Below are 15,456 nucleotides of genomic sequence, written 5' to 3'. Positions count from 1 at the left end.
TAGTATGACTCAGAAGTAGATTACAATATTTATAATAATGTCTAAAAAATAGCGTGAAGTAAGCATTTTGCATCGAATTGTTCAAAGCCCCTGAAGAAAAATATAGTCCTATTAATTCCTGCTGTAAATAAAACATAAGAATACCAATGAAGCGTATCTAAAACGGAAGCTTCAGTGAATCTTTTGTTTGATGCATCAGTTGTGATGACGACAGATGTTTACGCTGACAGTGTCGTCGCGTACTGTTACATACCACGTCTTCATGAATATTGTACAACCCTCAGCTACAGTATCTTGCTGTTAAAACAACCAGATTAGTGCTCTTTAATGCAGCATCTAAAAATGCTTGTCTCTAGCAATGCAATTCTCAGAGGTAGAATTAACCAAAAAAAGTCAAACAAGGAGCATTGTTTTTCTCAGGTGATCTGTTCTAGAGCAGACACTTTCTGGTTTTAAAACACTTAAGCTATTTTTGAATTTTCGTCTTTGAAGAACTAAAAAATCCATTTAAGTTTGGGTTCATTTTCTTTATCGTAATCAATTCAAGGAGTTATAAGATAATGAAAAACACCAAATTCTATCAGATAAATCACTTCTGTGGATTTCTGAAACAAATTGTAGACTTTGATCTTCAGGTATGCATTTTCTAAATTTGTCTCAATTAAGAATTAGAACAATTAAATGGACAAACAATTTTTATATGAATAAAAAAATATCTGGTTTTGGTCAAGAATTAAATAAAGATTGACTTTCTATTTGATTTGTTTTATTATCTTTAATTTTCTTAACTAATATAAAATCAACAGTTGAAATTTGGCTTCGCAATTATATAGACCATTTAGATAACTCTTTGCCTTTTATACATTATTTGTATTACTGCCTTGGATTAAAAAATAAGAATCCCTTCTAATTATAATTTGATGTAATACTCTGAAACTGACAGATCTCACACCTTGATTTTTTACAAACCCACAAAAATGTAGAGCATCATCTCATCTCAGCACTGTATAAACACTATAGCTACAGGCCCACAGACAATGTAGGGGAGGTAACTCCGCAGACACTGTCACAGCCATTGATTAGTGTGGGAGAGATCTCAGCTGGCTATCAGTACAGAGCAGAGAAACGATGGCTTCTGATTGGTCGCTGACATACACACGTTTGAATATGTCCTATTATTAAACAGGGAGAGCACATGGCAGAGTCAGTCACTGCTAGTGTGTGTAGTAAAAACTGTCTGTGAGAAAAATATATCCGACCCTACTTCTCTGTATGTAGGTGTTCAGAAGTCGCAGCCACGCTGCCATATTTATCTAATATTTAAAAGTTCTATATTTTCATGTTGTTTTCTAGTGATAATCAATGTATGGAAATCCTACTTGTTTGTTTCCCCGGCACCTAATGGATTTAATGCCTATATTCTGGTTTCTCGTGTTTATTTTCGTGGACGTTACTAAACAGGACCGCAGCGATGACATGTGGGAAGCCTTAACGTGTAAGTAAAAAAAACAAACAAACAAACAAAATTTCTTCACTGACAAACTTGACCTATTTGCGATATATGATGGTTGACCGCTCGGAGGGTTTTTGTTGGGGTTAAATTGACCATGGGATTTGTTCACCTCAGTCTTACTGAGCTGGAATAATGATGTAACGGTCTGAAAGCCAATATATTACAGAATCGGCTTCTTTAGAGTGCTGGTACGGAGGACTGACGAGGGTATCGACTCTAACGCCGCTGTTATTGATTGATTTTGTATGCATATAAAGGTGTCAATATGTGTTTGTAATGGTATAAATATGATAGATGGGCTGGGCTTTACACTCGGGGCTTTTACCATACACAACTAAAAAAACATTGGCACGTGTTACAAGACAAATAAAACACTACAGAAAAAACCTGGTTTATAGCTCCAACAAGCTAGACAAACTAAAGTCGATATTGCTTCAATGCAACATTCACATAAAAAAGATGTTTTCGTTAATGTTTCGTTGTTTACTACAGTTTTTTATGGTCTCTGTATAATATATATGTAAAGAGAAACTAAGACAGAGACACCATGGTACTACACTATATAATGTATATATGGACCCTAACAGTCAGAGTCTATACAACATTACATTTCCTACTAGATCATCTATCTAGTTACATAACCTGTCAAAATACATGACAATATATACGTGGTTTGTAGTTTTAATCAATACCTAGAATTAACTCCTACCATGCTGAGCCTGCGGGCTAGGTTTACTAATGGTAGAGCTGTAGAAACAGCTAGATTAACACCAAACAACCGACAGTCTGTAGAAGACAATTTCTGTTTCATAATGGTAATTCCCATTATCAGCAGGCAATTCCACCAAGTCTTATATGAATTAGCCCTCTTGTACATCATCTTTACCAGATCTAAACTACCATATTGACAATGCGTGAACGTCAGCCTCCTGTATCCAGTACCACAATATTATCATCACTTAAAGATGCCACTTATCTAAACATTCCAGTTCTCCAGTAGAATCTTTAGAATAAACACATATTTACTTGGCAATAATGGAAGAGCTAGGAGACATTTTTTTTCTCATGCAGTTAAACATGTTCAGTGTTTTGGCATTATATGACAAATGTAGAAGGATTTCCATGACTTTCATGTCTATGTTTTGTGTGTGTGTTTCATCTGTGTTAGAGTGTCAGGTATCTATACTGTAAACAGCTACCATTACACCTGGCTTTGATCAGTATAGGTAAATACCCTAGGGTCCTGTTTATAAAGTTTACAGGTATACAAATCATTTAACAAAACTTTCTTCGGTTAAATGCTGATACACCCATAACATCATTAAGGGTAAAGGTACAGAAAGCATCATGAATTTGTTCAAAGTACAAGTACTTGCATTACACAGGTAATTTCTTTAAAGATCTTGTTAAGAATACAGGTATACCTGGATCTCGTTAAGAATACAGGTATACAGATACAGGTATACCTGGATCTCGTTAAGAATACAGGTATACAGATACAGGTTTACCTGGATGGGTACATGTTATTTATGCACATTTGATTTTTGTTGTGAAAAAGGAAACAAAGAAAAGTAACACCACAAAACTTACTGTTTTATGATAAAGAACACTTATAAAAACTATAAAATGCTTTGATCATATGCTACCAAGCATATTTATTCAAACTAATTTCAAATGAATTAGCTTCTGTACTGGTGAAGAGAAAACAATACACTGAGCTGTCGTACAGAGCTTACACCTGTAGTGGTATACCTATGGGATCACTTGGGAAAACCTGACCAGATGACACGCTGATGACATAATGACCCGAGCCTGCCCCTAACACCCGTAATTTTACCTCAGCGACGCCCAGAATGATATCAATACCCGTGGTTAGAACATAGAGTATTTAAACAGACGACAATAATGGTCTTCATGTCGTCAGTACGTCGTAATCATAGGTATAAAGATTGGGAATATAAGGAGGACATGGTACACTGATTAGTACACAACAAATAACGAGCTGGTCATAAACAATAATTAGTGTAAGTCTAAAATAGGTATGTACTTTTATTATCAGTGAGGACAAGGGAATCTAAATAAAGCCAAAATGCTACACGACTTTGGACTACACCCATAGCTACTTTTGATGTCTCTATCAAGTAACAAACGATTCGTAAAGATTTTTGACAGTCAAAACTTTTATCTTCCGAACATATAAACTATATGGTATAGATGTGCATAATTACACAAGTGAGACCTTTTACAACATCTGATATCTATATCATTTTGAAGAGTCGCGCAAGATTTTGTGTAGCTTCTATAGGAAGTTAGGGTTGATGTAAGTAGAATTTTGGGTGGGTTGCTGACAACCTGAACTTTCTCAATTGATAAGATTATACGGCTTATGATTGTTGGTTTGAACAAGTTGACACATATTTTCCCTCTCTTGTAACATGTGTAAGATTTGAGTTGGGATAGCTTTCCTAGTATGTGCGTCTATGTACACTGGGACCCACAAGTGTCTACACGAGAACCAAGGCCAGGGCTGTGTTATGTATTATTCATTTGTGTATCCTGCTCCTGTAGGATAGGGAGATATAGTAACGATTTTCCTACAGATTAACTTCCATATCCCAGCACCAACATTTAACACTGCTTATGACAATCAACACATTGTAGTACAATTACCATGACAACGAAGGTTTCAAAATGTGCCTCCTGACATAAGTCGGTGTGTCTCCACGCTTTGCTAAAACAAATTTGTACATAACCCCCCAGAGTAATGATATTCAAAATATAAATACCCTTATATGGTTAATAAATCAATAACTAGTTTGTATCTTTTTATTTCCATGGCAACCATTTTGAAATCACAATTTTATATCTGTGCGGAATGACAATGTCAGTAAGTGCTGCGATAACAGTTTTTATATCTACCAAAGATAATCGTACGCTATCTCCTTTCCATCTATTGTAAAATTCATGATTACCACAAAAATTGCTTTCAGAGTATATCCTTTAAGATTTATGTGTCGCTGAGAGCTTGTCTGAATTATTCTCTCACGAATTAGCTCCAAGGCTCATTTGCTTACGGATTAACTCCCGGACCACTCTAAATATTTGCACATTATTATTAAGGTCTGAATCATGTAACAGAATTTCCCTTCCACTACAAACATATTGATGATGTAGAATTCACCGGTAGCAATATAAAGATGTCGGCTAAGCTTGTGTAATCCCTCCTAAAACAAACGGTTGTTTCAATGGGGCTAATATTTACACAGGCCAGGTAGTCAGACAGCGACTACTGCTATAAAAAAACAGATTATTATGACCACCATTCAGGCTATGATACAAAATCAATACTAGCAAAATATGAGTACCGTAATTCCCTTTTAACAGTGAACTTTTATTACACCCAGTGAATAATTACACAAGATTATAACATGTGTGCTCATCGGTAACATTATGACGGTGTCATCCTGCTCGCGATACCTGATAACAAAAGCTGTAGTGATGCTCGACCGATTCAAGACATCCCAAACTGACGCGGTATTATCAGTGGCAATTGCAGTTACAAGCGTAAGGCAGACTGGATCAGATACAGGGGCTTAACAAAAACACCAAATATATAGTTTCAATTGTAATGACGAGAAGGGCTGTGAATGAATTATTAAAGCCACGATGAGGGGATGATAAGCTTAATCCATTGCAGGCCAAACGTGTTTAGCTTGTGCTTGAAAACCAAGAGAAAAATCAATGAAAAAGCAATCCAATTACTGCGAGAGAATTACTGTATTTCTTCTCAGAACACCTGGAGGTTCATGTACACCAGATCATATCACTTACTTAATGTATACCTCTGCATCTAAGTAAATCTTTAATTTGTAAAAACTATCTGTCCATGGCCTCTTCATGTCAACCTTTCAGGTCAAATAAAAACGGTTATCTACAAAATTTATTTTAAAAATTAGTCATGTTTCTGGATTCAAGGAATTATTTTTTTTTGTTGGTTCAATTAGGATTTCTTTGATTCTAACAGAGAGTTTGATAATTATATAGTGCTACAAAGCTCTTGGTAGAGTATAGGAATCAATGTTCTCCCTATGTGGAGTCTAGATAACAAGAAACGCTGGATAATCATTTCCCGGAGTCAGCACTTTTATCTATTGAATACAATTATTGGGTATTCTCTCTCTAGAAAGTTTCATTCACAAAAGAATTTTACTGAAAGCCGTATATAAGAACCACTTTATAAATGGCTTCTATATCTGTCTTCTACCACAGAGAGGAATCAATTTTCTTATGAATTTTTTCAGATTGTGCTACTTTCCAAGTGGTTTTTGGGTAATTATATCAGACTTCTCCATATACACATATCTGTGCAGTTTTAATATAACCTAGACCTTTATAAGTTTATACCAAAATTGATTTTAGTCCAAAATATGGTGTTAATTACTCCATATCCAGCTTCATTGAAACAGTACAATTGACCTATGGCTAATTTTGAGCATTTTGCAATAAAAAGGCTGGCCTTGTCTTGAACATATGCTTCAAATTTGACCTTTACCTTTACATTATTGGAATTATTTCACCATTGAAACATTGAGGTTGACCTTAATTACCCTTAAATATTTCTTTTAATGTTTAATAGGAAGGGCTGACCTTGACCTTTAACATTAACTTCGACCCTTATATGCACCTGTCCAAGTTGAATACATATGGTCTGACTGTCCTTGACGATGGAATATTTCCACCCTAACATAAGTTAATAAATAAGAATATATATAGGATGGATCAGGCAGTATCATCTATAATTCATGTTTTACCAGAGGTAGTGATAATCTCGGCTGTATACACCCGCTACCTGTACAGATTAGCATCAGCTTCTTAATGTCAATACCACAGCAGATCTACAGATAAAATGTTTACTTAATAATTAAGGTACACAAATACGTTTCCATAAACAAATTTTCATAACAGAGTATCTTTTATTCTCTAGAAAATTCAACACAAATAACCTATCTCACCATCACTGACCCATTTCCATCATACACCATAAGACCTATCTCTCCAAAGTTCACTGCGTTTATTTTGAATTGCTCCGACATTTATACGTAAATTAAATTGTACATTTATATGTATCATTATAAAGTGCATGTTCTCTTTGTGTGTCATTAGATCCATGTTCTGTGCATCCCTCCATTACACTAAAGGCTAGTGAATAATGAATCAAAGGTTCAAAGTCCAAAAAACATTCACTGTTCTCAATTTTGAAGCAATATTCTTTGAAATACACTACTCATCGTTTTGTGTTTTGCTAATTGTAGATATTAGGCTTAATTTTGAAAAAAAACCCCAAAAAAACCCAATATCTAAACAGTTTTATGTTATTGTCTCCTTAACTGTTTGAAGGTTACTGGTGACAGAATATAATAGCCCATCGTAGGACGAACAAAATAACATTCAACAACATCATCACACTTCTTTAATCCTTCAATACATAACGTAGTTGGTTAATTTTCCCTACGAGACATATTAAAAACCCGACATATTTTTATCCAACTCGTCACCATGACAACAGAGCCGGGACCGGGATACTGAGCCTCTGTCAACTGTCACGTAACGAGGACCAAACAGCATCTCAATGGTACCCAATGGGTCATTCAGTGCATCCATCAAACATTTCAAAATGCGACGATGAATTTCATGAGGGCCCCTTATAATGATAAAACGACTAGTTCATTGTATCAAAAGAAATTTTATTGAAGAAAACTCCACAAGCTCTGATATTGATAATGCAATGAAGAGCTACTAGTCTTCCTATGGGACAGATTCCATGCCAATCCATGTGAATACTGTTCCTTTTAAGGAGGGCAATCGAGGCAATATGACTTGAAATATCTGGAAGACAATTTTTTTTATTTTCGTAAATGTGGAGTTGTACTAGGGAATAGCATCCATTCAACTGTATAGAACGACAGGTTTCAGAGTGAATTAATTATTTTTGTGAAGCTGAAGAATTGAGTGCAGGTTTATCCCAGACTTTGGCATTAAAATCAATTGAAGTGATTTCTCCGTTGAGGGTTCTGTACTAGAAAGTAACGTAGCATAACATGATTATAGGTCCGTCAATGTCACAGAAAATATATGCTAACTGTATCTCGTTTAGTCTTGTAGTAGAATTATATGGATATGTCCTTAGACCAGAGTTGATAAAAATTGTATCAGTTGGAGAGCAGCTTGGTGCACCCTCATAAATAAGCTATGTACTAAGTGTTGGTGTTTCCACGATGAAACTTAAAATTAAAATATCACCTTCAGTACACACCATATTTGGTCGATGTCTTTTGTCTGAGAGAAGGGCCATTCAGACTTATACAAAGCTTAACTGTCAGTGGTGTACTTGTACCAGACGGTCAAACGTATGTTTCATTCTGTCCACTATAAATGTTTCACTATATTTGGAGCAGTCTGCTCTATAAACAATGCCAAAGTACTTCCTGTTCCTGGGACGGGCTACGGTCAAATCCATACATAATGACCTTGACCTTACTGACCTATGACTGAGGTCACTACTATCTATCAAGTTGGGGCTTCAGTGTCCATCCATCTGCACTTTTCGCCAGGAAATCATACGTTTGGTCATGATGTGAGCGGCTATTTGGCAAAACCGCCAATTTTCTAACTCCAACAGGGCTATTGGAAGCCTCCCCTGGGCATTATTTATTACCTTACTCAGAACGGCAGTAATGTTCCGTTTGTTTTCCCCCCACTAGCTCCACAAAGACCAACAAAATGACCGGTCCGAAACAATAACTGCCAAAGTCTGTCCTCCTTTCGCACCACATCCTTATCTATGTGGACTGGACCTGATGTCCTGCCGTTGTCACTTCCCCGTGGAGCCCAGCATTGATTGTCCACCAGGCCAGCCGACTGATTGGTCGACATCACAGACAATCGACACGGAATTGATCTCTGGTGCCAGGAAATTACAGGAAGGGTGGGTAATAATGAGTTAGTACTCGCTCCATTGTGCCGCGTGTTTAGGGGTGAAAAGGGCCCTATTTTAATCACTAAACTGTACAAGAAAATGAAAGTGATACGCCTATCGGGAGGGGGCACTGGAGCAGAAGAACGACTGAATAGGAGAAAAAGTAGGCAGGGGTCAGCAGAAACATGAAAAGGCAGCAAAAATTAATTTCCCATATTAGTACAATAATTACTAAGTTATTAAAAAATGTCAGAAAGGACATGCCAAGCTTGTGTTTTAATAGTGGATCCGGAAAGGACCACGGAGGCCTGGTCAGAGGAGATGGTGAAATCTTAGAAAAAAAGGAATTAATATCTCCTATTAATATAATAATGATGGCTTGGTTATTTAAATTAGCGCAGCGGGGAGAAGTGTGAAATTTGTCTTTTATTAATGGGATCTAGAGCACACAAAAACGTCCCTGCATGGAGACTAAGGATAATTGAAACACCCTGATAAATATCTCAAATAAGGTTAAATCATAATTTGTGCCCAGATGGTGATTCCTGCACATCCCTGCTCGGTGGCTTGGAAGGGTTTTATCTGGATCAATAAGGTATCAGTGGGAGTAGTTGTAGGGATTTACTGCTGCTCCCTAATTCTCTAAATTACATATTACTTGGTGCCAATTTTGTAGGCCCGTGGGGTGTTGTTGCCAGGAATCTAATGCATTACTCACAAAAAATAAAAACTCCTCGGGATAATATCATCAAAACCTGGCGTACGCTCAACAGGGGGAGATAACCCACATTTCATGATTAGATATGGAATTAAGGGCTCACCATGACCCCTAGTTACAGGCAACAGCATTCTCTATGGTAATGCCTACCAAGTAATTAACTTAAAAGAAAAAAATAAAACCTCGATCTAGTTTACATTAAATATCTTCAATAGGTTAGGTGCACACAGGTCAAAGATATAGATACTTAAACAATACAATTAAAGTAAACTTTACTTTACTTATACAATTAAATAATGATGCAATGTTATTGAAATATCAGACACCTCTAGTACTGAAAGGATCCCGTGTCCTGGGTACATGACCTTACTGATGCACTTTGGACGAGGCCATACCAGAACGAGGGTCAAAGGTCGCAGCAGTCTGTAACCATTACTAAGACAGACAGCCAGTTAAATCCCTAAGTTTACTTATAGACATGATTGATTTTCCCCAATTAGAAGGATGGACTGTCTCCACTTACAATCCTCAGCATGCTACTCCGACATGTCAGTTGGAAGGATTTCTTGTCTTGTCAGCTTGATTTCTATACTAACAAGTCATCAGACTGTTGTATTTACTATCAAAGGTATATAATATACTGACTAATTAATCATGTATTGTTAGCTTGATTTCGTCAACATTGGTAGCTGTAACTGAATTGTGAGAACAATGCCATGCTGGGAAATTCTAATGCAATTTCCTAGAAATGGGACAAGTCCTGAAGCATGCTGGGAAATCCTCATATCGTTTCCAAAAAAGGGGCTAATACAAAGGCATGCTGGGTAGTTTTATAACAATACTTGAAACAGAATGTCTGTATAGCCCGGGTGGCCAACCAATACATGAACTTAAAGACCCCATTTGGGAATCGATTTCATACATTGAAGGAACAAATATATATTTTGTCAGTTTATAGTAATTTTACTGAAGACCACGCAAGTAGATTTATATACAGTCAAACCTGTCTATAAAGACCACCCAAGGGACAGTCAAACCTGTCTATAAAGACCACCCAAGGGACAGTCAAACCTGTCTATAAAGACCACCCAAGGGACAGTCAGACCTGTCTATAAAGACCACCAAAGGGACAGTCAGACATGTCTATAAAGACCATCAAAGGGACAGTAAGACCTGTCTATAAAGACCATACCCAAGGGACAGTAAGACCTGTCTATAAAGACCATACCCAAGGGACAGTCAGACCTGTCTATAAAGACCACCCAAGGGAGAGTCAGACCTGTCTATAAAGACCACCAAAGGAACAATCAAACCTGTCTATAAAGACCACCAAGGACAGTCAGACCTGTCTATAAAGACCACCCAAGGGACAAGATCAGACCACAAGGAAGTCACAAGGGACATCAACCTGTCTATAAAAGGACCTAAACCACAAGGGACAGTCAGACCTGTCTATAAAGACCCAGCAACGTCTAAACCAAGGGACAGTCAAACCTGTCTATAAAGACCACCCAAGGGACAGTCAAACCTGTCTATAAAGACCACCCAAGGGACAGTCAAACCTGTCTATAAAGACCACCCAAGGGACAGTCAAACCTGTCTATAAAGACCACCCAAGGGAGAGTCAGACCTGTCTATAAAGACCACCAAAGGAACAAACAATCAAACCTGTCTATAAAGACAACCAAAGGGACAGTCAAACCTGTCTATAAAGACCACCAAAGGGACAGAGGAAAATGGTCTTAATAGCCAGGTGGTCGTCATACACAGGTTGACATGTGTTAAAATTTGTCATTTAAAGTGGCCTTATAAAGCAGGTGGTCTGTATACAGAGGTGGTCATTAAAGCAGGTTATATTGTTAATACATAAATGTCAGTAAATATAGTTCTGGTAAATCTTTAGATATTTGGTAAGTCTGTGTGTGGTCAGTTAAGATACCTATCAGTAAACCAATTAAGCAGTGGTCACTTCCCAAGTGGTCACCTCAGCTGACCTGGTTAAGTGTGTGTTTTTATGATCTGTAGGCTCCTTATTGGAGTGTCTGGCTGACAGTGGATTAGGCCTATAAAGTCTATGTAGATACGAAGCCTGCCAGAAACACTACTAAATATGGAGATGACAAAACAATGATAATTTACATGGTTTTTTTTGGACAGCTTAATTAATCTAAAACAGAACAGATTGATCCCACCACCTTACAGCACAAAGGGAATGGTCCAGATCAGCACAGTATAACGGGTCTAAGGCACTATAGTGAAATTTATATCACATCTACCAACTGACTTTCTTCATTAATTCTGTACACAATTTACCAATTTATTTTACTGTTTCGTATGATAAACAGGTTTTACTCCAGCTATTGTGACCATATGGCATAAACATTTCATTTATTTTGGCCAAGTTCTTAAAGGTATGAAAACACCTGTAGTATTAAGAAAAAGATCTATAAATTCACTTTCCCTAAGGACGCCTAATGTCAACAAGACTGTGAATACCTGTGTGAGTTTTACAATGACAACATAAACACAATGCTAACTGATCACGTTGACGAGAACAGGTAATTCATCAAACAAATACCTCTGTAGAAACACAGTAATGAGAGAGTAAGTGTTGTTTAAATGGATTACAAGTTGTTAAATAGAAACAGAGGCTAGTGTTAGATCGACAGATTATTTAGAGTGTCCTGATACTCTCCAGAGTAAAACCTGTCGGGGAGAGCTCAGGGATAGATCTGTGGAGCAGAGGTGACAAAAGCCACCACCAGATTACAGAGAATGTGTTAGGCCTGCAGGTGTTGAGTTGTGTTAGAAGGTTTAGATCGAAATCAGGAAATATAAAGGGACATAGGAGTAAAAATAATCTGATTTGTGTAATGCTCTGGGGGCGGTCGAGTCTGACAAACAGGACACAGTCTGTCTCTGGACATGGCAGGTAGTGGGAGGAAATACGATAACATCTATTTATAACATCTTCTCGCTTTATTATATCAAGAAATATATAAAATAAAATGCATTATCAGCATATTTTGTTTAAGCAAGAGTATTAGGCAGCAATTGTTTTTTATTTCAAGAATGACAAACGCAACTTGTGTTTTGACGATGGAAAAAAAAGACTCCTTCCTGTCAAATGTCTGACAAGGAATCGAAATTGCATGGTCTCCATTGTGAAAATGTAAACCTAATTATACTGACTGAGCCAAAGAAGACCGACACCTGTTTACATGTAAAACTGGATTACAAGCTAGTATGACCCCTATACACCACCAGATGAATTAACAAATCATAAGGTCATCGATGATCCTCTATTAAACTTTCTATTGGCATCTCCATAGGTCCACAGCAATTTCCAGACGGACAATAAAACCAGAACCTCAGAGAAGACCTCTATATGTACCGATATCTGTAGTAACACTGCATTGGTATCAATTCCTCCCTACTGGGCAATATAGACCTGGCAGCCATTTTTATGATGCTCTGTTCTATGGGGAAATATAAATATAGTCATTAATTTCAGGAGTACATAGTACCTACAATTGTCCTGTTATAGATTTCCAATGAGGTTAAAATTTGCGAAACTGACACCTACAGACATTAACACTATGCAGTAGCTGTAGACTGATGTCAATATTAGCCATGTTATTATTGGTTATTTTCCTAAATAACTGTAAGGGGTTTAAACGACAGGGTTAAGAAGTATAACCACAGGACTCAGATAGGACGTATCTTATATATATAATGGTCAATAGCTTACAATTTTTATCAATTAAATTCAATTAAAACTTAGCACCTGATCACATTTAAACAAGCTCCTAAATAAAATGTAAAACCTATACCAACGATGATAGACAGATGTTCCTCAGGACGACATACATGAATGGACATTTTAGACTGTAACTAATAACTGACAGTTATTCTATGGCTGGAGCAGGCGACAGACAGACGTTCTGAAGGTAAAGTAGCGTGTGAGAGCCAGTCAGCACATGCAGAATAAAAATATAATATTCATGTCTGAAATGCAGACAAGCATTTCCGATAATACTCGCCGATGATACCTAAAGCCTGACTAGCGTAACAGCTCCAAGGCAATTGAGCTCCTTTCTGGCTTAAACCATTCCATCCAAAGAATTGATTGTTTCTAGGGAACTTATTGGTGTCATATAAAAAAGTCAAGAAATCTAAAATAACTTCTAATATAGTATTGCTATAAATTGATAAGAGAACATTTGGTTTTATATCAAGTGTCATTTCAAACATAATAGCCTGCAATCGCAAGCAGGCATTACAATTTGCATGACAATGGAACATGTTGCCAAGGTAATGTCCTAGAAAAGTACATCTCTTGGTTGTAGTGCAACATTGTAATGGAACACGAACCGTACAGTAAAAAGTAGTATGTACTCTTATAGTCATGACTGGTCTTCTATCATTAACATGGGGCTAATACAGGATAAAATGATAAAAATAAAAAACTTGGGCAATCTACCAAAATCTGTACTTTAAAATTTCTCCTGTCCCAATTTAGGACCAAATATGACAAATTACATTTTTGTTATTTATAAACATGAAGTGTAATATGTTGTAAGTCTCGGATATTGAAATAAAATCTGAATACTGTAAGTGTGCGGTAAGATGTAAAAACATTAAAAGACAGTACAACCAGCTGCACAAAGTAAAGCGTATGTGTCAGGCAGCTTGTGTTATAATTACATGGGTTACCTGTACCAATAGAATATCTGGTCCTCGTGTAATCTGCTGATCACTCAATGCAGTACTGCTTACCAAAGTACATGCGAACTTTGGAAACCTTGCCGATATTCCTTATTATATTGCTCACACTGATATAGGTTTTGCCATTTACTGGGCACCAACAGTGAGAGGGTGATTATATTGATTCTAAAATTAGATCTTCATGATATTTTCAGAATTCTTTGATTCAAAATAAAAAAATAGACGGAATTTACAGACGGATACATCATGACAGAGATGCAACCAAATAATCGGAGAGTTTTAACAACATTTACTGATTTAGTAAAAGTTCTATCAAGCAAAAAATTAGCTCTTATTACTTATTTATATGTAATAACTTCTATTCTTTTCATAAAATATTCCTGTCTTCTAATCACATGCAAAATTTTGTAAGCAATGCCACTGTTAAGATATCTTAAAATATATAAATCTTATATATATATCAAGTGATTTTCTTACTTTATATTATCTCCCTTTGCTTGGGTGTTATCTCCCTTTGCTATAATATAAAAGAGAATTTAGAGAAGTCTCCTTGTATACTCATTCTTTTGTCGTTTTGTTTTTACATGCATGTTTCCAGAAATCTTTCTTCTTTAAATGAAAGTGTTGTATAATCTGACACAAGAATATTCCATTGTAAGGCATACATACCGGTCAACAGACCTGTAATTTGCCTGGACCATCAGAAATTTATTGTCTGTGTGGCTGATACTACCAGCAAAATATTTACAATCTCCCATGGTTGACATTTATAGAATGGATTAAAAATCCTAATTTAACCAGAGTGATCATTACTATTGCCAGAAAAATCATTCCATTCCACTTCATTATAGTTCTTAGCGTGAAATTGTTCATGATATGATCAGTGTAATACAAAGCTACAATGTTATATTTGTCTGTATCTTTTCCTTTTCCATATTTCCCTTTAGCAGTTCTGATCATGCTGAATGTTTGGATGTCATATCTAAACACGGATCTGGGCGATATTGGTGACGCAAAAGTACAAAACATCTGATTTCTCCAGAATTTTGTTTAAAAAAAACCTTCTTTAAGATATTGCCTGAAACATGTTTCAATGCAGAAAAATGCATATTTTCATTTTTTAAACATTAAAATTGTGATTTCTCATCACCAGAGGCCAGAACCGCAGTCAATAGCAACAATCATTTTTCTCTTAAAATGTAAATTAACAATGGTAATTCCATTCCAACCCATACTTGGTTCTCAAATCATGCAAACTCTTTTCTCCTTTGCGGTGATGTGATAGTTTTGAGGAGAAATTTAGTGAAATCATTGTGAAATAAAGCCTTAAATTCAATCATGTTCATACAACAATCTAGCGAGATAAACAAGACAAAAAACCTCTACAGCTGAGGAGCTACAAACTTCTCAACCGTATATTAAGGCTTCATTGGACCTAGTCCCTTGAAGATTTATCATGCGACACTGCACATGCTTTTGATAAAAAGTTTGCTTTCTTCTGCAGCAGAAAATCATGTTGAA

At 36.4% G+C, this 15,456-nt stretch overlaps 2 protein-coding genes across 2 annotated transcripts in view; one reads left to right on the top strand and one right to left on the bottom strand.

Moving 5' to 3' along the window:
* Positions 1 to 15,456, bottom strand: part of LOC138329093 (cysteine--tRNA ligase, cytoplasmic-like) — a 211,417-nt gene that overhangs the window by 51,386 nt on the left and 144,575 nt on the right. The gene's annotated exons all lie outside the window — the stretch shown is intronic.
* Positions 1,185 to 15,456, top strand: part of LOC138329092 (uncharacterized) — a 149,690-nt gene continuing 135,418 nt past the window's right edge. The window contains exon 1 of the mRNA XM_069275835.1: positions 1,185 to 1,495. Coding sequence (XP_069131936.1) covers positions 1,363 to 1,495 — 133 coding nt within the window. The 5' untranslated portion in view covers positions 1,185 to 1,362. The remainder of the gene's footprint in view (positions 1,496 to 15,456) is intronic.

This window comes from Argopecten irradians, chromosome 8 (genome assembly GCF_041381155.1).
Source record: "Argopecten irradians isolate NY chromosome 8, Ai_NY, whole genome shotgun sequence".
Taxonomy (NCBI): domain Eukaryota; kingdom Metazoa; phylum Mollusca; class Bivalvia; order Pectinida; family Pectinidae; genus Argopecten; species Argopecten irradians.
Note: the sequence above shows the minus strand (reverse complement) of the source record. Positions and strands in the feature narration are given on the sequence as shown.